The sequence below is a fragment of the Caenorhabditis remanei genome, chromosome II (genome assembly GCF_010183535.1).
Source record: "Caenorhabditis remanei strain PX506 chromosome II, whole genome shotgun sequence".
Taxonomy (NCBI): Eukaryota; Metazoa; Nematoda; class Chromadorea; order Rhabditida; family Rhabditidae; genus Caenorhabditis; species Caenorhabditis remanei.
This window is the reverse complement of record NC_071329.1, coordinates 4390233-4412571: the sequence shown is the minus strand read 5'-3', so window position 1 is coordinate 4412571 and position 22339 is coordinate 4390233. Positions and strand designations below refer to the sequence as shown.

General features: G+C 37.7%; 5 protein-coding genes across 5 annotated transcripts; 3 read left to right on the top strand and 2 right to left on the bottom strand.

The window, feature by feature from the left end:
- Positions 1 to 1735: 1735 nt before the first annotated feature.
- On the top strand, positions 1736 to 3513 carry GCK72_004492 (uncharacterized protein; the record flags this gene model as incomplete). Its single annotated transcript, XM_003100995.2, has 4 exons — positions 1736 to 1852; positions 1896 to 2057; positions 2108 to 2332; positions 3319 to 3513. The coding sequence occupies 4 exons, from the start codon at positions 1736 to 1738 to the stop codon at positions 3511 to 3513; spliced, it is 699 nt and encodes a 232-aa protein (XP_003101043.2).
- Positions 3514 to 4261: 748 nt separating this feature from the next.
- GCK72_004491 (uncharacterized protein) lies at positions 4262 to 5779 on the bottom strand (the record flags this gene model as incomplete). Its single annotated transcript, XM_053724708.1, has 3 exons — positions 4262 to 5012; positions 5436 to 5621; positions 5664 to 5779. The coding sequence occupies 3 exons, from the start codon at positions 5777 to 5779 to the stop codon at positions 4262 to 4264; spliced, it is 1053 nt and encodes a 350-aa protein (XP_053588902.1).
- Positions 5780 to 7419: 1640 nt separating this feature from the next.
- Positions 7420 to 12279, bottom strand: GCK72_004490 (uncharacterized protein; the record flags this gene model as incomplete). The annotated part of the gene is made up of 4 exons (XM_003100982.2): positions 7420 to 8185; positions 8970 to 9272; positions 11966 to 12148; positions 12200 to 12279. The coding sequence occupies 4 exons, from the start codon at positions 12277 to 12279 to the stop codon at positions 7420 to 7422; spliced, it is 1332 nt and encodes a 443-aa protein (XP_003101030.2).
- A 4349-nt stretch (positions 12280 to 16628) lies between these two features.
- On the top strand, positions 16629 to 17933 carry GCK72_004489 (uncharacterized protein; the record flags this gene model as incomplete). The annotated part of the gene is made up of 5 exons (XM_053724707.1): positions 16629 to 16682; positions 16792 to 16891; positions 17233 to 17390; positions 17612 to 17714; positions 17761 to 17933. The coding sequence occupies 5 exons, from the start codon at positions 16629 to 16631 to the stop codon at positions 17931 to 17933; spliced, it is 588 nt and encodes a 195-aa protein (XP_053588901.1).
- A 960-nt stretch (positions 17934 to 18893) lies between these two features.
- On the top strand, positions 18894 to 21377 carry GCK72_004488 (uncharacterized protein; the record flags this gene model as incomplete). Its single annotated transcript, XM_053724706.1, has 3 exons — positions 18894 to 18988; positions 19038 to 19118; positions 20618 to 21377. The coding sequence occupies 3 exons, from the start codon at positions 18894 to 18896 to the stop codon at positions 21375 to 21377; spliced, it is 936 nt and encodes a 311-aa protein (XP_053588900.1).
- Positions 21378 to 22339: the final 962 nt, after the last annotated feature.

The window sequence follows — 22339 nt, the reverse complement described above, 5'->3', positions numbered from 1 at the left end:
CCTGTCGTCGCCTACGGTTGTGGAACACTTGCATAATATTTTTGGTGTTCCCCATCAACTTTTGTATTCCGACACCACACCCCCACCTACATTTACGAGTTGTTTTGTATAGTTTTATGAGTTTTTTTGAATTTTGAATTTCTATAATGTATGTATGTACCAACTGACAACTATTGCCTTTACCAATCAATCAATCCCAGTGCTGACTAAAAATAAAGAATCATTCATCAATAGATATATCTATTCCAACGGAATTGGCTAACAATAGCAGAATTCAGGATTTTTCAAATGGATGGAAAAGATAAAGAGAAAAGAAATGACGACGACTAAATTGATAAGGAAAATCATGCGGAACGAGATTTTTATGAATGGACATTCCTGGAGATGGAGAGATAAAGGACAGCGCTTTCTTCTTTTTTATTTCATATCATATGGATGATATTCATTCGTTTTATCAAATCCCATTTATTAAATTTTTGGTAGCACTCTGGAATTGTCCGTCCCTTCAGAAAATTAACTGAGGTTTCATCTAGTCTCGGTTTTTTTTTCAATTTTTTCAACAGGGGCGTAGAGTTTAATGATAGAAGATGACAAAAATTTTGCTAATAGTAAGTTTTTCTTTAAAAAACCGAAAAACTAAAATAAAACCTGTGAATTTTATAAAATTTCAAGCAACACAGCTAAGTTTTCCCTTAAAGGAGGACTGAATACGGGGAAACGAGGAATTGAGCCGAAATGTCCGAGAGGACTCCACGGCTGCTCAAATACTCTTCCACCAAAGCTCAAAATAAATTCCAGTTTTCTGAACTTTAACTTTCCTAACTCTGCAAAAAAATTATGTGGCTAATGTTTTTTTTTAAAACTGTTTATTTTTCGAAGTCTTATTGTATCCGCGTAATTAGGAAGATATATTTTTCAAAATTATGTTTTTAAAATGTCTTAATCTTGTTTAAAAATTGAGTTATTTTGAAACTGGGTAATTTCAAAACCAATAATGAACTTAACTTTTTTATAAAAAGGTGTCACTCATTCAATTGAAAAGCCCCGATTTCTAAACTTCGTGTTAAAAAAAATTTGTTTAAAAAAAATGTTCTTGATATGATATTTCACGGTTAATTATCAAAGTTTATGATTATTTACAGTGTCTCCTTCCGCAATAGTTTTTCGGCCATAACTTTTTTCAAACAGGTCGGATTGACCTGAAACTTTGGGACATTTTTTTTTGTAGAGTTTTCGTTGTATTTAATTAACAGTCAGTATGAATAATCACGTTTCATAAGTTTTATGTGAAATTTTCGAAAATCATGAAAATTTGAGAAATCGCATACATTTGTTTCCATTGTAAAAGCCAAAAATTAGACTAAAACCAGAAAAATTATTAATGGTTCTTCATGACTTTTGCTTCTTCTACTTGGACCTTTTTACAAAATCTAACTTTAAAAAAAGTTTAATTTTAGGCACTTTCCGCTCCTTTTCTATCTATATAACTTTGTACATATCCATGGTATTATAAACGTTCAAAGTTTGATATTCTGGGATTAGCCCCTCTGACCCACTAAATAAAAAACAAAAAGAGACAACCGCTCGTTTTGTCACTTCCAAAATAAGGTCACTCTTCTCTCCCGCTAGATTTATATCTCTTTCTCTCCCGCAATGAAAATGTCCATCCTCAATCGCCATTTACTCATTCACAGCTTCTTTTTTGTAATTTCCAATGATTCCATAATTCCAGACAATGATCCGAAGACTCGGCGAGAAGACCACTCTATACCGTGCTGAGAGTCCATCCCAGAACTCGTTGGTCTCTCACCATCACTCGGAAGTCTCATTGCCATCCGTGGATTATTCGCAGGTAGGTGGCCTAGAGAAACCTAGGCCACAATTTTCTATTCCAGGAGGAAGACCGTCACTCATGCAACACTTTAATTGCCGATGAATGGTCACAAAGTAATGACGTCATCCAGCCACTCCAGAAACCCACGGACACCCCGACACCACATGAACGAATTATTACACGGAGAGAAATTGCAAACACGGAATCGGATTTGTGTAAAAAGGTTTGTCTAATAGCGCGGAAATTATTCCAAGATAATTAAACATTTTACAGCTTTCATTGATAGTGGATTTGGTGTTGGACTTTGCGAACGATGCGAATCGTCTCTATGAGGGTGCGGATGAATTGTTGAAAGAGTTGAGGACAAAGATTCGGGTTTACATTTATTTTTTGGATGTCGAGATGGCCGATGTGGAGAAATTATTGAGATTCAATGTGGATAGATCGACGATTTGTGATGAGAGGATTGATTGGTTGTTGCATTTCACAAAGTGTCATGTGAGTGGATAATAGTAGAACCGCCTGAATCAGAACTGGTACAAATCAAAACTGTCAAATGTAGATTTAATGGTCTTCATGAAATAACCTTTTAGTCGGTTCTGATATGTAGCAGTTCTGATACGGGCCAGACCTGTGTACCTTCGAGTTTTTATCGATATTTATAAATATAGTCAAAGTTTCTGCTCCGGGACATTCCGCAACGAGACATTTCGCAGCTAGTCATTTCGCAGCGAGATATTTCGCAAAAAACCAAAAAAAAAATTTTTTTTGAAAAGTTTAAATTTGTTTTTTTTTCATAGAAGTTGCAATTTTTGTCATTTTCTGAGCTTTTAAAGATTGGTTTTACGGCTAGTTCTATTAAAAAAAGCAAATTTAAACTTTTTCAAAAAAAATTTTTTTTTGGTTTTTGGACAAAATTTTTTGTAATCCCCTTTATGAAAACCATAAAAAAGATTATAGTTGACTTCTCAAACAATTAATTATCTGAAAAAGTCAAATTGTCACTGAAAAACCGGGCAAATTGAGACTGTTGAATGCAAAGCTGCGAAACGTCTCGTTGCGAATTGTCCCGGAGCCAAAGTTTCGACATTTTCGAAAAAAACATTTTAATTCTAAATTTCATATATTTGTACTGAAAGCCGTGCTGATTGGGATAAAATAATAAATTGGCCCGGCCCGCTGCAAGTCTGATACGGGTGTTCTATTTTGATCGGTTTTGATTCAGGAGCAGTTCTTATTCGTACCAGACTAATCCGGGCGGTTCTATTTTACGCTATATCGTTTTTAAACTTATGATGACACTTAAAATCCCTAAAAAATCCAGAAACGTAACTTTTCAGTCTAAAAAGCAGAAAGCTCCGGTCAATTACACATACTTACTTTTGAAATTTATCGCAGTCTATCAACACTGAAAAAGGCTTAGAATTCCAAAAGAAACAGACAGTTCGGCCAGCACCGAGTCCCTTACTCCCTCCCATTTTCAGAAAGAAATGCGTCGCGTGCTCAACGAGCTCTCCGAAGAAGTATGCGAAGACCTGGAGTCTTGTCTCGAGATGCGTGCAAAGGGAGTGATTGGAAAGAAGCCAAGTACCGTAACCCTCTCGACACTTGCTGGAATGAGAGATGGAATGGTGAAAGCAGCGAGACTTGTCGGGTGTATGCCACGTCAAAGGGCTTGAATAATACTTTGAGTTGGATTAACTTTTTTTCTGAAATTGGAAAAAAATTGTTAAATTTATATGAAAAAAATGTGCAAAATAAATAAATCTCCGTAATAAAGTGATAGTAGAGAACATGGCCTAGTTGTTGCACAATTGGTTTTCTAGGCCATCACCACTACTTGGATATCTAAGGTTATCATTAACTTGTGACTCATTTCCCAGTTTTCAGTCAAGTCTCATTTGCAGTGATTTTGCATTTCTTCCATATTCTTGAATTATTCGATCCCTCTGATTCTTTTTAAAGCATTTCAAAAAGCAAGCACAGGAGAAGAGATTAGTAATTTGAGAAAAGTGAAATATAAACGGAAGAGAAAAGAGTCAAAATGAGAGAAACGGCTTAATTAGAAGGGGATTATCCCCATAGTTACCGAGAAGCCAAAATGGAGGAAGTATCTGGATTAAGGGCGGTGTGTAAGTTTATTTGATGAAAATGAGAAAATGAAAACAAGGAAGAATGTTCCGGAAGAGTTGGAGACCACAATATTCCTGATAGGCCAAAAAAATGTGTAAATTAGAACACCACACTTTGCAACGTTTCATTTCACAACTATGTATAAACCATGCTTTATTCTCAATAATCAAAAATTCTGGGATTCAGAAAATGTTAATGAAATTACGCATCGAAGTTGTTAGAATACGGAAAAATGGAAGTTTATGAGAAACGAATTTCGAAATAGTCAGTTGCAGATCTCCAAATAGTATAAAACTATCTGATACGGTCCGCACAGACCTTGTACATCGGTGTCATTCTAGGAATCTTGTGGATCCGCTCATTCCAAACCAAGAAGAAACAGTAATGATCTCCACACCCAATAGTCGCCAGTGTATCGTCTTCACGGAGTAGTTCGAAGCCTTGAGAACAATCGATATCAAAGCCACTATGGTGATTGTAGTCTTTTGTTCGACTGTGTTGATCCCATGGGTAGACAGATAACCCTTCGAAGAGATTCTCTTGACCGTGGAAGTTATAAATTGCGATGGACTCCAGGTGACTTGGTTCATCGTCAAGGGAAAGCCAATGCTTGATTAATTTGTTGAGCTCTTTTCCAGACACCTCTCCATTGTACATGGTGAGATGCTTGAATTTCATATTCGCCATGTGTTCAAAGTTCCACTTGAAATCACTTTTCAGCGCCACGTTGTCATATTCCAAAGGGAATGACTCGTATCCCTCTGGTGGCCATGCATCAAAGCACATAAGCTGGATACTCTTGAAATTCTCATTGACAAAATCCAACTCCTCTGGTTTTACTGTAGCTTTCTCAATGTAGAACCGAGTGGCTTTGAAGGCGTCTGGTAGATCAATGAGGGAGCGAATGTCTCGGTTGACATCGTTGAAGCGGATACTGTACAAACGGGGGATATTGAGAAGGTTCATCAGGTAACGAGTGAGTCCGGTGAGACCATTCCAGAAGTTGAAGTAGAGGAAGTTGCACGTGAGAGGGGCGTGAGTTTTGCTGGAATAAAGGACATATTGATTTAATGAAAATTAAAGTCAAAAAGTGTCATAGGTTTTGGCAATAAATACGATAATTGCATCTTGTGGTCAAATAGGAATCTGTATGGTTAACATATGGGGCTAAGCCTCTCCAGTACTATCAAGAACTGCCGCTGTTTTCTAGGTGTGTATTGCTCAGAACATTTTTCACTTAAGAATAGGTACTTTTTGTTATAATATTTTACAACTTCAGAGTTGAGCAGAATGCGGGTTTTGGGTCAGTGACTTCTTTGAGCTCTCAGTACTCTCTGGAAGTTTCAGCAAAACTTATTCCTGTGACCTTAACTCACGCTGGGTCTAACTCTGGACCGATTTTCATAGAAGTTAACCGTAATCGAGGGGTTTAGGTGCCTAATCCTACTAGATGGAGAAAAAAACTTACATTATCATCCCGATCTCCTTCCGATCCTCCGTCTTGACCAACTTGAACATAAACTTTCTTCCCATGAACCTTATTATCACCACAGTGTCTCCATCCGCTTCAAATTTGACTTCGATATCGGTTGCAGTCAATTTAGCCTCCTTCACCAACGCTCCAATTTTTTCAGAGGTATGAGCCAGTTTGATTCTAAAAACTTGGTTGTTTGAAGGCATTAAGTAGACGTCTTACATCTCAAAAAGGTCATCTTCTCGAATAATGGCGTTCCATTTTTCTTGTTTAGAAATCGATTTGATACATCGGAGAGACGGCATTTCTAGTTGCTCCGAGAGAATTAGAAATGGCATGTGAAGAGTCGGAAGAAGTGAAATTAGAAGAAGTGGCGATTGTTTCCATAGTTACCGAATGGATGCCCAAGGGGACTTATAACGTGAGTATACAACACGAGTGGGTGTTTTTAGAATGGTTGATGGTATTGGGGATTTGTTGATAAAAAAAACAGAGAAAGGATTCAGAAATGATACAGTACTGTCTATAAAGAATGCGACGCTTGCAGTTTTTAGTTGTAAATGGTAAACTTTGTGAGTATGACACGGCCTCCCTTCCTGATGGTCTCACAATATCGATTGTTTTTTGGAGCGTATAGATCACAAGTTGAGATTCATTTTTGTAGTTGACAATTTTTAGTACGAGCACATCCTAAGAAGTTACAGACAGTCTGTATATACATCTCAAAAATGCCTTTTTTAACACTGAAAAAAAGGCAACAATTGAGAGAAATTTTTTTGACGATTGATAACTTCTTAGGATGTGTTCGTACAGAAAAGTTGTCAACTACAAAAATGAAGCTCTATTCATGATCTATACACTCCATACACAATCAATATTGTGAAACTATCTGGGAGGCCGTCTCACACTTATAAAGTTGACCATTTTCAACTAAAAACTGCAACTGTCGCATTGTTTATGGCCAGTACTGTATATCTGTACCAACCATACTTGTCAAATCACGGGCCGGGCCCGCTGAAAATTTCAGGGCCCGGGCCGGCCCGCAGGGCCCGCAGCACAAAATTATTTTTGAAAAATAGAATTAAAAGTCTTGGAAATTAAATATTTTCTTCGGTTTATACTAAATCGAGGTCGGGGGATTCGATAAGACTACTTTCAGAAGCCTCCAGCAAGTTCTTGATCCTGATTCTGATCATCGGCTGATTATCACAGAGACTTTGAGAGGCTCAAAGTTTATAGTGACAAAATAACTTATTCTGACAATTTCCGTTTTCACTTGTTGTCTTTTTATAATTTCTAATCAATAATATGTTTGCCATGAAGTAGTAAACGAAAAAACAATGGGAAAACGACGAAAAATTTTTTTTTCAATATTTTGACGGGCCGAACGGGCCGGGCCGGGCCAGCCCGGGCCGGGCCGGGCCGGAAGATTTTTTTAGCGGGCCCGGCCCGGCCCGGCCCGGCCCGGCCCGTGACAAGTATGGTACCAACAAGTTACCGAGTTTTGAAGATTTCGCTAGAGCGCAATTGTGATAATTGTTCAGCGTTCATATGTAAGTTTCTGATGTAAATTGAGCATGTTGATCAAGCTAGCATACCTAAAGGAGCCTGAACTGTTAGGATGAGTCACTGAGTTTCAACGGGATACTGTAGCTTTCGTGGTAGGACTCGACCCACCTGCAAGTCTGCTGGTTTCCCAAAGTCTTCTCAAAAAATTACATCGCTTTAATTATAACTTTATTAATGACAGGCAGATAAATTATTGAATAGATACAATATATAACTTATAGTAAGTCTCTGTAAGACTCGAGCATGGTTTCAATGGTTGTGGGTCTATGAAGTACAGTACCCCATACAATAAAAATTGGTAGTACTGTAGGTACTCAAGCTATGGTTAGTGTAGTTTTTCTCAAGATTTCAGAATTGATCTTTGAATACCCACAGTATAGGTTACTGTACCATACGAGTCTTACAGGGACTAGAAAAAAATCCCCATTTCAGTCGGATTACAGATTGTCATGTGTTTCGACAGCTGAGAAGTGTCTGGGAATCTTCTCTTCCAGACCAGAAATATACAGTAGAGACTCCCATACCCGATGGTCGCCAGTGTTCCATCATCCCTCAGTAGATCAAATCCTTTCGCACAATTGATAGCAATCCGATCGCAATAATTGAAGTTTTTCGATCTGCTATTGGGATCCCAGGGGTAGACAGGGAGATCTTCGAAGAGGTCCTCTACACCCTTGAAGTCATGGATATAGATGGATTCCATGGGAGTTTGCTTGTCACTTGCAAGCCAGTGCTTGATAAACTTGTTGAGCTCCGACCCGGATAGATTGGACCACCACAGATCTAAATCCTTGAATGCCATATCCGCCAAGTGAACCCAAGACAGAGGTAGGTCAATGTTCACACAAACATTTTGATGTCTAAACGGAAACTTTTTGTAGTCCTCCGGTGGTACGGTATGGAAGCACAACACGTCGAACCGGTCGAATTTGAAGTTGAGAAAGTCGAGCTCCTCTTTTGTGACTGTTGGCTTCCCAATATTCATTCGAGTGGCTTTGAAGGCGTCAGGAAGATTGGAGAGGTCACAAATGTCGCGATTGGGGTCGTCGAATCGGATGCCGTACAAGCGGGGGATATTGAGGCGGTCCATGAGAAAACGGGTGAGACCGGATAGCGCGGTCCAGAAGTTGTTGTCGGAATAGAGGAAGTTGCAGATGAGCGGGTCCATGGTTGACCTAGAATAAGTAAATATATGATTTTAGCAGGTTATAATGTTAGTGTAGGTTTTTGAGGTTTTCAGGCCTTAGAAGCAAGTTGAAGGTTGAAAGATAGAGGCGCATGAGCTTCTATTACAGTTTTTACAGTATGGTATAACGGAAAAGGTCACTGGAGTCAGTAAACCCAATATTCTCTCATGACCTCATGATCAGGCTAACGTTTTGACTTGCAAGCTAGACAAGTCATTTTGTGCCTAAAGTGAAAGACTCAACTACAATGGATAATTTTTTTGGGAGATTTTGGTTTATGACAAAAACTTGAAGCAATTGCTCCAGAAATGGATCAGGCTCCTACTAAAAGGTTTTATATACTCTTTTCGAAAATGAAGATAAATAACCATCATTACTGTATTTCTTCTAAATGTCATCAGAGCATCATCATTTCACGAAGCAGTGACGCTCCTAATCCGGACCGCCTGGCGTGCTACGTCTTCAATATGACATCTTCTTCAAAAAGCGGCGTGTCTCGGCCCCTCTCGAAAAAAAACGTAAGGAAACGGTTGTGCAAAAAAGTGTGCGGCAAATCGCCAAAGTGTGACGAGCAACTTAAGACCATTCTTCAAAAACCATCAAATTTTGGTTTGGTGTCTTTGATATTTAACTATTGTCTAGACGGCACTGATTAGTGTCCGGTTTTGAAACGGGCGTTCTAATTTGTTTGGGAGCACATCCCCTAAACTTCTTAAGGACAGCATTTTCCGGCTCTATTATAGTCAATACGTTTATTGAATCTTAAACTCACATAATCGTTCCCTCTTGACTCTTCAACTCCGCCTTGGTCATCTTGAACACAAACTTCTTCTCCTCCAACTTGATCGCCACTTCAGTTCCCCGGTTCTCTCCAAATTTCACTTCAATATCCGATGCAGTCAATCCAGAACTTCTCACAACCGATTCAGCATTCATAGGAACTGGATTGTGGTCGTATCTCATTCGGAACATATGTGGATGGTTGAGAAGCTTCTTGAGATAATGAATGAGTCCAGTGAGACCATTGTAATAGTCAAAGTAGAGGAAGTCACAGACGGACGGGTCGCGAGTGGCTCTGGAATTTCATATAAATGACCTACGGGTAGGGACCGCAATGAACGTGGGCGGAGTTTTTCATTTTCTTCTCTTGGGACGTCATGGGGAGATTATCAGAATGTTTGACGGTCTGCCCTGAGAGCCCAGTACGCTAAAACAGAATGAAAATTTTTTACCCCTATGTAATCGAGTACGTAGAATTCAATGAACAGACTTTCGTTTCACCCAAATGTTTAATTTTCTCAGAAAACTCAAAAAACGTTTCGCTTTTTTCAGAAAAATGTCACGTTGAGATCGTTGTAGGTCAGACTCGCATGGTTTTTATACTGTTTCTAGTAGTTCTGGACATACTCTAATAGGTTTTGAAAGAAAATTCAATTTTCGTGTTGTAGAATTTTTTTGGGAGCCAGCTGAACTTCGAGGCATCACTTCAAAAAATTTACAGTGATTACCTATATATTTTCTGACATATTGTTTTCGGAAATCTCTTCAGGTACCTGGGGCCAAAATTTGGAAAGCCGTTGATTCTTAAAATGTGGTTTTTTCGGTGTCCGAAGACAACAGATTCAAAAAGAAAAGTAGTTTTTCCGTCAATTCAGGTTAATGCAAGTCAGACTCGCATCGTTTCTTGACGGAATCAGAATCTACGCAGAATTTCGATGTAGACCCACTTAGAAATTAAAAAATCCGTATTGTAGAACTTTAGATATTTGATGTTTTATCTCGAAATATGCTGAAAATCCTTCATAAAATTCTCTTGAATTTAAAAAAAATCACGTCAATAATATATTCTCCTATTTTCAGCGTCACATTTGTGCTCATTTAGTTCAATGGGTAACACGCTGGGTTTTTAATCAAAGGGTTTCTGGTTCGGACTTTCCCAATTTTTGCAAAAATTTGACTGACTGAACGTGAAAATGGAAAATATTTTTGCGTGGTCAAAAAAACAAAAGAATTCTCCAAGAGAATTCAGTAGAAACCATGGCTGACTAAAAGGTCCTGTAACTTCGGAGAGTGTGAATATTTTCGGGAAAAATTTTGGGAATGTACTTCGATATACCTGAAGAACAGGCCAGGATGGAAATATTAATGGAAAATTGAGTTTGAAAAAAATGTTGCGGTCTCTACCTACGGGGGTTAGTACACTGCGGGACATAAATATGGAGCCACTTTAATTTTTCATTTTTTTAGAAAAATTTTGTCGTTTTCAAAAATTCTTTGAATGCGAATAATGTACTTTCTTGGTCTCAAAAGCGATACATTTGTTGAAATTTTGAAAGATTTTGGGTTTTTGAAAGTTTTGAAAAAAGTGTGAAAAAAGGCTTATTTCTATGGGACATAAGTATGGAGCCACCCCTGAAAAAAGGAAAAACCGCAGAAGACGTTGTCTAAAAACCTTGAAATCGTACTCTCCGTCCAAAATTTAGTTGTTTAGAGATATTTCTCCAACAATTTCAGTGAAAAACTTTTGAGAAAAACTAGAATTTCGGGAAAATTTCGAGACTTTTCATTTTTTGTATATATTTTGTGAACAAGTCATTTCTAGCAAATTATTTTTGTTAAAATCTAATTAGAAACTCTTGATTGTTTGTTTAGAATTGCTTTTGTAGAGACATTGAACGTTTTGTTGAATCTACGTGACTTCAAACTCAAAGAATAAGTCATATTTCGAAATTGAGGCTACACTTTCGCTTATATTCTCCGAACTTCACCTTTTCAACTAAATTTTTTTTGCAGATCAAAACAAATTTGGGTTTTTTGTTTCAGTTATCAACATCCAGAATTAACTGACTGACCTCTAGACTGCCGAAAATAGCGCCAACGTCAATTTTCATTCATTTGTAAGGTGCTGTAATCTATAAGTTGGTGGAAACTGTCGCAACGGCTTGGAAAATTTCTAGAATGAGAAGCAATACGCACACAAATAAGAATTCGTTTCAACTTGCGACCATAATTCCACAATAGATACGTTTTAAATTGGTTCATGAATTTCACTCATCACAATGCTCAAAAATTCGGTTTTAGGGCTTTTTCGGCAGTCTAGAGGTCAGTCAGTTAATTCTGGATGTTGATAACTGAAACAAAAAACCCAAATTTGTTTTGATCTGCAAAAAAATTTAGTTGAAAAGGTGAAGTTCGGAGAATATAAGCGAAAGTGTAGCCTCAATTTCGAAATATGACTTATTCTTTGAGTTTGAAGTCACGTAGATTCAACAAAACGTTCAATGTCTCTACAAAAGCAATTCTAAACAAACAATCAAGAGTTTCTAATTAGATTTTAACAAAAATAATTTGCTAGAAATGACTTGTTCACAAAATATATACAAAAAATGAAAAGTCTCGAAATTTTCCCGAAATTCTAGTTTTTCTCAAAAGTTTTTCACTGAAATTGTTGGAGAAATATCTCTAAACAACTAAATTTTGGACGGAGAGTACGATTTCAAGGTTTTTAGACAACGTCTTCTGCGGTTTTTCCTTTTTTCAGGGGTGGCTCCATACTTATGTCCCATAGAAATAAGCCTTTTTTCACACTTTTTTCAAAACTTTCAAAAACCCAAAATCTTTCAAAATTTCAACAAATGTATCGCTTTTGAGACCAAGAAAGTACATTATTCGCATTCAAAGAATTTTTGAAAACGACAAAATTTTTCTAAAAAAATGAAAAATTAAAGTGGCTCCATATTTATGTCCCGCAGTGTATTATAGACTCACAAAAGTAGTCCAGTTTTCTTTCTATCCTCCGTCTTGACCAACTGGAAAGCGAACATTCTACCGTATAGTGTTACATCCACCTCAGTTCTTCCATTGCAAGATATGACTTTGATATCAGATGCAGTTAACCCAAAGCCCATAACAAATGCTTTAGCTTCCTTGGAAGTGGTTTCCAACTTGATTCTGAAAGAAAATTTGGTTGATTAAGGAGTCAAGGGAGGACTATAAACTTACATCTTAAAAAGATCACCTCCTTGAATGATTGCATTCCATTCATCTTCATTAGACTTGTCACAGCAGAGTAGAGACGACATTTCTACTCACTCCAAGGATAGTAGAAATGAGGAAAAGAGGTGAAATTAAAAAGGATGATTGTTTCCATAGCTACACCGAGTGAAAAGGGATGCCCGAGGGGGACTAAACACGTGTGATATATGAGTAATTTCGGGAAGAGTAAGATTAATACATCAAACATTATCGGGAGAGATTTTACCGAGATTTGCCAGAAGAGCTCTGTGGTAATGAGATTTCTGACTAAGGAATGTTCCAGACGTAACTTGGCCTTCCAAATTATTTCATATCCTATAAGGCACTTCTGTGCTTTTTCAACCTTTATTCACACATATTACACAGAAAAAATTAGAAAAATTGAGTCTAAGATTGATTTTCAGGCTCTTGAAAAATGCGATTTCTGCACTAGAAATGACTTAAAATGCATATATCTCAGTTCAGTGAAGCGTTCTGCAAAATTGGATCACATATTCAGAATAAGCGTGTTCAGAAGTACCTTACTATTAGAACATTCCCTAGAGAGGCGGGAATTTGAAATTCCTTAAGTTTGTAAAGATTGATGGTAGATGGGGTAATATACGCATAATATAGAAAGTTTAAGTCTGGCGTGCCTTCGGCGCGTTGGAAAACGTTTGAAAACTTCCATAATTTTCATTCTTCTTTTCCTGAATCCCGGTAGAAATTTCAAAAAAAAGAAAACAACTAGAAACAATTTGAATTCATTAAAAAAATAAGATGAATGCTACGTTGGGTATTGGGTCGTCGGTACTAACAAAGAAGAAGTAATCAGGGGGTACTGTAGTGGAAAACACTGGAAAATAATGAAAAAATATTTCAATACAGTTCTCGAGTTTTATTTGATATACAATTATTCCATATCTTTGCCGTCCTCGTCGTAATCTTTATTCATATTCAATACATCGAACATGCTTCCTGACTTCGGGTAATCATCATCATTCAGGCGTTGTTGGTTGACCGAGCAGGGAAGAACGCCGGGTAACAACTTATTCCAAAAGTTTTCAACTAATTGCTCAGCTTGCCATTTTTCGATCTGGAATTTGTCAGGTTCGATTCACAAAGTTAAAAGTATTACTTTTTATAAAGATTACGGTATTGCGCGTTGCAGAAACTGCGCAGGATAAATGCCGAATTCTTTATTATAGAACTGAATTCCGCCCTATTTTCCACCCGGAATCATCACTTACTTTATCATAAGATTCCAGAGAATCACCGGCTGCAGGGATTTTTTGAGTTGTTTGAAGACCATTAGAAGTACTCATGTCATCTTTTCCTATCTGAAAATATTTTACTCAATTGTCAAAAAGAATATATCCACACCTTCTCCAATTCTTCACTATTCATATCTGCTTGACCGACCAGGGAAGAAAACAACTTGTTCAGAAAGTTTTCAACGAATTGCTCACCTTCCAACTTTTTGATCTGGAACTTATCGGCTTCGATTCACAAAGTTAAAAATATTAATTTTTCTAAAGATTACGGTAGCGGAGACTGCGCAGGAGAAATACCGTATTCATTTTAATAGAACAGAATTCCGTTCTATTTTCAACCAGTTAGAGAGGTGACCAGGGATCCAAACTTTGACCTGGTGTTTCTCGAATACTAGGCCTCAAGGGCAAACACTGAATGTATATTTGGAATCAGTATTTTCCCAGTTTTCCAACGATATAGGTCATGTGCCATATCTCCACACTGACTCCATGATCTTTCCTATTTAGTTCAAATCACGCTCTATTAGAGAGTGGTGCCAGCCATGTAGATCATAACTTACTTCATCAGAAGATTCCAGAGAATCACCGGCTGCATGGATTGTTTGAGTTGTTTGAAGATCATTAGCAGTACTCATGTCATCTTTTCCGATCTGAAAATATTTTACTCAATTATCAAAAAGAATATATCCACACCTTCTTCAATTCTTCACTATTCATATCTGCTTGACCGACCAGGGAAGAAAACAACTTGTTCAGAAAGTTTTCGACCAATTGCTCATAGTCAGCTTCCCATTTTCCGATCTGGAATTAGTCAGGTTTGAGTTGCTAAAATTAAAAGTATTACTTTTTATAAAGATTACGGTAATGCGCGTTTGCAGAAACTGCGCAGGATAAATACCGTATTCATTTTAATAGAACAGAATTCCGCTCTATTTTCCGCCAGCTAGAGAGGTGCCCAGGGGTCCAAACTTTGACCTTGTCTTACTCGAATACCAGGCCTCGAGGGCAAGCACTGAATGTATATTCGGAATATGTGTTTTCCCAGCTTTCCAACGATATAAGTCATATATCTCCACACTGACTCCATGACCTTTCCTAGTTAGTTCAAATCACGCTATATTAGAGAGTGGTGCGGGCCATGTCGATCATAACTTACTTCATCAGAAGATTCCAGAAAACCACCGGCTGCATGAATTGTTTGAGTGGTTTGAAGACCATTAGAAGTGCTTATATCATCTTTTCCGATCTGAAAACATTTCAGATTTACTCAATTATCAAAAATATGTACATATGTCCACACCTTCTCTAACTCTTCACTATTCATATCTGCTTCCTCCAAGCTGTCAAATATCGAATCAACTGTTTCTTCATTATAAAATGCATTCTTATGCATTATAGCTCGTGAAAACGGTCTCATGACAATGGACGGCGTGACACAAAAAATGAATGATAGGAATATTATCGCGGTCCTGACCATATTTCCTGGGAAGTTGGACAAGAAAACTGAGAAGAAAAACAACTTTAACAAATGGTGAAAGGTTGGAGGGAAGTGTCACGGAAGATCTGGACCGCATGTTCCCCATCCCACACTTACCAGCTGTCAATACTTTACACACAAAACACACTCCATTCTCATCTTCCCTCTTTGTTGTCAGTTAGTTTCTACCAAGCGATCTTGGCTGGTCCCATCATTCCGCCATGACATAATAAAGGTTGTCCAATCTACTCATGAATATTCACACTACAGAACATGGTTCTACAGTTAACACGGTTTAAGCGACGCACTTAAGCTTGCGTTACAGAAGGAATATTCTGTGAGCATTATCAACACATGTTGAAGAGGAACAGCTGCTCAAATAAAAAAAAACATAAGTGATAGAGATATGTCATGTTCCCTTCAGGATCACGGGATTCTGAAGTGTTGGGGACAGGGTCCAAGATAAAAGATCCAGAGTACAAACTATTATCCTTTTATTAGAACCAAGGGGAATGTTGAAAGTAATAGAAGCGCAATACCAGTGTTTTCCAGTCAGAAGTAACAAGATCTTCTTTTGCACTTCTGTACTATTTTTCTATACGGGCACTTACTTAAAAGTTTCATCCAGTCGATGAAAACTGATCCACAAGTGTATGAGACTGATTTTTTTGTTGACTGACTGTAAGGCACAGAACAATGAAATTAGTCAACTAAAAATTGATTTTATTGTTTAACTTACATTTCCCAAAAGCAAATTTGTCAAATTTCGGCTCAGGCCGGTTCAAGAAAAGTGCCTTATTACCAAATGTAGGGTTGTTACTTGCGGCAAACATTAAATAAAAAACCACGAGATTTTAGAATGGTTTACGGGAATGTTGGAATAATGGATATGTTGAAACATATCATGTTTCAAAATATGTAGAAAAATATGGATATTTCGATGATTTCATGCAAAACAAAATTCCATGTCGCGAATTTTCAAATCTTTGAAATCTCAAACTGGCCAGTGCGTGCGTACAGTACGCAAGGCACGCGTTGATTTTCTGAGAAAAATAGGTAATTAAGTCTTTTCCAAAATATAAAAATGAACGTTCTAAAAAAATTAGTTGGAAATAAGAGTCGAAAAAGTTCCCGATTTTAATTGCCAATTCTTTTTTTCAGAAAATCTACGGTAGAAACGATCAACGCGCGTTCGCTTTGTTGCGAGTAATTTGTTCGTTTATTACCGTAATCCTACATGCCTAAGAAAAATAAACTACCTCTTTGACTACCGTACCAAGGTGACTAAGCACCTGCTGAGTTGGTTTTTTGGTAAAACGGGGGAAAAGTGTTGCTGATGTCGAATTGAATATGTACGTGCCAGGCTCCCGATATTGGATTTGGTATCGATCCCCCGCTGGGATCTATTCAAAATCTCTCATGTACCCATTATGTCTTCATGGATATTCTCCGAAAGTTTTATTTTTAGATTTTTCGTGTTTCGTAGTTCCTGAATTAAAGCACAGAAGCAATAACGCATAGATAGAAGTTTCCAGCTGTGACTAGCCAGACTGGTTTCAAACACCCCCGTACGTGGGCAGAGTATGCATTCAAAAATGCGTTAAATTAAAAAAATTGGTATGTATAAAAGGAAGGGGTGGGATGGTTGGGACATCGTCGTTTCAACATGAAACTTCAACTTCTTCTCCTTCTTTCCGCTGTTGTCTATGGAGCTGCTCAGGTGAGTACTTTTGAGGAAAGCATGAATTTCCTATTGGATTTTCATCTGAAAATTCAAGCTAGGAGAACTACATATCTCCAGGGCAGATAATAATATCTGAGTATTACAGACGACTCCTTCTCCATTGACCGTGGCATTGAATTGTATTGATAACGAATCGGCTGATGTCATCGACGATTACATTGCCGCCGTTGAAGCAGCTGTCAACGGTTTGTCACTTCGGTTTCGGCTGTTTTCAGTACAACTTCAATAGGAATACAGTATCTATGAAACTGTTGCTGACTTTAGCTGTGCCCTGTGGAAACTGGCCAACGTCGAGGGACATTTTTCGTTGAAATTGTAGATCCAACCAAGAGCAAAAATAACTTCTTAGAGAGCTCAAGTTTTCATCTACCAATTTGGTGATCCAGGTTTCTCGAAATTGGTTCTTTTCCACATAGACTAACTGAAGTCCTGCCGAAACTCTAGATAGAAATAGAACACATCAGCGTAGTACATTAAACAAATGCAAAGACTTATGAAACACCCTAATACGACCTCCCACGTTCAGAAATAACTCAAAATGTTACATTGTGCTTGCTCAATACCGCTTGCTTAACCGAAGCGACTGCCAATGGACAAGTCGTGTTGTCTGCCTTATACTCGGAATTTTCCGTTCTTCTTGAGGAGGTTACCAGTGACAACGGACAGTGCTCGGATTTATTCCAGGTATGTGACATTTTTGGTCATCAATGGAAAAATGAAATATCAGAAAAACAAAAATGATTATTCTGATTCTTCATCTTTACTATTAGTAAACGCAAACTTCTGCGTGTTTGTGTGTTTGTGTGTCCGTATCTCTTCAATACCTCATCCCTCTACTGGACCGGTTTGAACAAAGAGATCTGGAATTTCTGTAAGATGATGCCCGTCAGGCCAATTAATTACAGACCGCGTTTGATCAGATCATTGGTAACATTGAAGACTGTCTCTCACAAGAACTCCAAACATTTTCCGATGAGATAAATGAATCGGTTATTGCCACTATAAACGGTTTGCCAATTCTCTCTTTCTTAATTTTCAAAGTTTTGATTCTCAGGACTTCGTCAAGAAATTGAGAATTGTGGAATATTAAATCTTCCTTGTCTCACAGAGGTCGCAGCTAAAATAGTGGCCGCTGTTGCAGCAATCTCTCTTCAGGCGCTTGGTGTAGCTGCCCAATTGACTAATGCGGCGACTGGTTGCGTTACTGGAGCAATCAGTGGAAGATAATTGTTCACTTGGGAAATAATAAATTAATTTGAGCATTTTTCAATTTGAAATTCTTTTTTACAACGTCTGAGAAACACAGGGGACGTCAGTCATATGCCATTGTAGTATACATTTTTGCATACTTGTCACGGGTCTGTCCGATTTCCAAATTTTCACAGGCCCGGCCCGGGTCGGCCCGGGTGAAGCGACTTTTTTTTTTGAAAAACATGTTTTTTTCAACAATAATTTTTGAAAAAGTGGTTTTCGCGGCATTTTGTGCAAAAATTCTATTGAATTTATGAATTTAATTAGTTCTACAGTGAATTTAGTGATAAAAAGCACTTGAAAATTATTTTTGGAGTGCAAAAGTTTTTATAAATTTTCCCTCGGCCCGTCAAATGACAAGTATTCATTTTTGTCGGTAGTCTGTCAATGATAAATTCTGAGCGAGAATCTTTTTTTTAAGTGTCAAAAACTGAAGTCGAAATTCCGCTCAACCCTGTTCCAGACCAGTCGCAGTTCAAACCTAAGGCAGCACCAAAATCCCAAAATATGTTTTCTAACTAGTAAATTTGTAATAATTGAGAGAAAAATGAGCGTCGACATAATAAACACTGCTTGTTCTGTTTCCATACAATCTGTAACTATAATAATTTTCTTACTAAACAAATTCTGAAAAAGGTCAGAAACCCCACGATGTCAAGCTCCCATTCATTTTCGTCTTCTCTGACATCATAGTTGGTGACATCTTAAAATAAACTGTATTTACAATGCTCAAAGTTCAATAATCTCTCAACCAACCAACATACATACACGTATTACTAATTTGAATCCTATTTCTCATCCACTCATTGACGTACACTAGTCCTCTCTCGAGTATTCTTCCTGACGCGTACATGCGGGGTGTCTAGGTTACCAGTCACACTTTTGACTCTTTTCTTACTCACTCGTACTCGCAGCTTCAAACTTTTCAATGCAAATATGATGCAACTACTAACTCGTTGTTGTGTTCCGTTGAATACCAGAACCAGATGGATTCAGGATGAAATCGTAGAGGGAGACAATTTGATTAAGATGTAAGTCTAGTTGAGACCTCATTTACATACCATTTCTGTCAATTTTCAGCATTCAACTGGCCAAACACTCCCAGAAAACCAAGAAATTCGTCAAGGAACGCCATTGGGATTTTATAGCTATTGAAGCAAAGTATGGGTTGAATGGACGGGATTCAGTGTTTGTTAAATTCAAAGGAAAACACTTTGAGTTTGTGTTGGTGGAGACGATGGAAAGAAAGAGTAATGGAATGATTAAAGGAGGACTGAAGTCATATTTTTTTATTTCAGATTCTGATACTTCAGAAAATTCTGAACAACTTTCATCGTTGGAGCATGTGCTAAAAATCGCTCTAAACGCCCTAAATGCACGTTTTCCGGGCTCAAATTGAGCTTTCGTGGAAGAGTTTTCCCACGCGATTTTTTGCCCCCGTGTAGTCCTCTCGGACAAAACCATTTCTTTTTATTTCTCGATTTCTCGTTTTCTTGCTTTTTTCAACAAAATTTCGTGTTTTTTCTTCTTTTTTAACGATATAAATTGAAAAAAACACGAATTTTTGTTGAAAATAGCAAGAAAACGAGACATCGAGAAATAAAAAGAAATAATTTTGTCCGAGAGGACTACACGGGGGCAAAAATTCGCGTGGGAAAACTCTTCCACGAAAGCTCAATTTGAGCCGGGAAAACGTGAATTTAGGGCATTTAGAGCGATTTTTAGCATATGCTCCAATGATGAAAGTTGTTCAGAATTTTCTGAAGTATCAGAATCTGAAATAAAAAAATATGACTTCAGTCCTCCTTTAAGTGAGTTTTTTAATGGGGTTTAGTCAATTTTTAGGAGAATTTAGATAAAAAATCATTAAATTCAGCACTCCGCATGAAAAACTGCTTAATGCTTGAATTTCAGCCAGTTTTCTGAAATTTTAGATAGCTTGAGGGTGTCTGTCTATAAGAGGGTGTTCGATAATTAGGAAGTGCCGGTCTAATAGTGTGATTACAGTATCCTCTTTGCCTGACGGTTTATAGGGTTCTCAGGAGCAGTACCCCACAGAGAGACCGTTCTCCAGTGAATTTGCCGTGAATTCGCTGCGTAGTTCTGTAGACTCGATACGATATTTAACCACAAATAATTCACAAACAACAATTCTACCGGAAAGTTGTGGTACCTTTATGAAGGCAGCTTAAAAATAGTGACTTTGAATTTTGTGCCAAATTTTCAGTGCGGTGCAGCGCAATTGTTCAATAATAGACTGTGCCATTAAAAAACTGTACCGCTTTACAACTAGGGCACTCTAACTGCAAGCTTTGCTATCACTCCACGTGTTCGTGAGTGATAGGGAACCATGATTGTAAAACGGTATAGTACTGAAATGCCACGGTTCCAGAATGGCTAGACCCTCCAGTTTTCAAACGTTATAAACCGTTTTGCCAAAAATTGTGAGATTGCACATATTTCGAATTTGCTGAGTATCGACTCACAGTTATCACTGCTGTGCCAACTGCGATGCTTGGCTAAACAAATAAAATTCAAATCTTTTAGATCATGTGCAGGATTAAGCGGAATTCCTGATTCCGCCTACCGCCATTTCAAAAACCGCATCCCGCTCAACTCTGGCTATTTGATTATGTTTCCTACGATCCTTTTTATTCCAGCCAACGCGACCGTTACATCTGTGACTATCTCGTCTACAACCCGTCCGGTGGCACTCGTCAACTCATTCTCTACCTCATGAATCTTTTCTCCATCCCCCATCTGGAAGCCATCAAATTCATGGATCCTCAACGAGATATTCGAGATTTCTGCAACTTCAACGGAATCTACAAGGCTTCTCGAGTCTTTATCGGGAAGGAAAATATGACAAAAGCAGAATTGGATTATATTAAAGACACATTTACCTATATCGATTTGATGTGTTTTCATACGGAACCGCCGAAAGCTTATGAGCTATGGCCGATGAATTATCGATTGGTTTCTTTGGCTAACAAGGTGAAGTTGTCGTGGCGTCACTTAAAAGAAATGGGATGCCAGAATCTCGATCTCCGTCGTGCAAACCTATCCGGTATGGAGCTCCATAATTATATCAGGTACTGGATAGCCACCGACGAGCCGAGTAACTTGGAATCTATATTTATCCGGAAATTCGCTCGATATCAACACCGTCATGTACTCAAAGGTCTCCCTGTATTCCCATGGAACCCTAACTCGAGATCTAGATTCTTCAAGTTCTTCCTGGATTTCTCTTGGGATTGCTCCAAGGGATTTGATATAATCCGTCGGGATGGACTACTTGCAACAATTGGATGTATGGAGAATCATTGTGTATTCCTTGTGTGGAAGGAGAGATTTCATGAGATTCCGGAGAATTATGAATGTTATGAGGCGTGGACAGTGAAGTCGTTTTCGATGTATTGAGTTGGCAGACGAAAGCTCATTGTGGCAAATCTCGTGTTTCAGAACCCCTCAAATTTCACATACCTTTGGTATTAAGCTTCCTAGTAGTTCTCGAAAACCAAATCATTCCAGTTTTTGATCAATTAAAGTTTCTAAGCCAATTTTCGGACTTCTTTTCCAAAAAAGTAGGTTTTGATTATATTTAAGAATTTAATAATTTTTGTGTCAAATTGGAAAATTCCAAAAAATTCAATTTGAAAACAAGATCAGACCGAATAAAACGCCAGCCCGGGCCGATTTTCTTTTCTCTATCAAAGTTTTCATTTAACCTGCAGATCTAAAATGATATGGCGTTCATAAAACTATTTTTCACAGCGGTAATTATAGTACCGTGCGTAAGATAACGAATTTTGGTATTTTCTGTTAAAATGTTAAATTTTGCAAGTGTGTTATCGTTTTCATTCATTCTGCACTTGCTTGTTACTTTTTATCATGACCTATCATTCCAGTAACTCACTACGTTTATTTTTATTTGTGATCCCATATTCATGATATCTCTCTGTTTTTTTAAACTCTATTTTATCCATCAAATAAATTTTAAAAAGTATTATCAAAAAAGATTTTTTCACGTGAACTCAAAGTCAAAAAATTCTTAGAAACTTCTGAAAAGACAACGTGGCCAAAGGTCATCTTGATAATTTTACTATATATAAAAAGAAACTCTGGGAAAATCAATCAGTTTAGTTTCGAATATCAAATTCAAACACAACATGCTCAAAAAGATGTTGTTCATCGTTATCAGCATCATCTTGGTTGAATCCATCAACGCGGCAGCTCCAAATTCCAATGGTTTCGATAGGGAACAACTGAATTTTATCGGCCAGTTGAACAATCAACGAAAAGCCTTTGCTAGCCATAATTACACCGTCAATATGCAAAAATTGGTGAGTGTTAATGGAAAAACTAATCATTAAAAAAAAGAA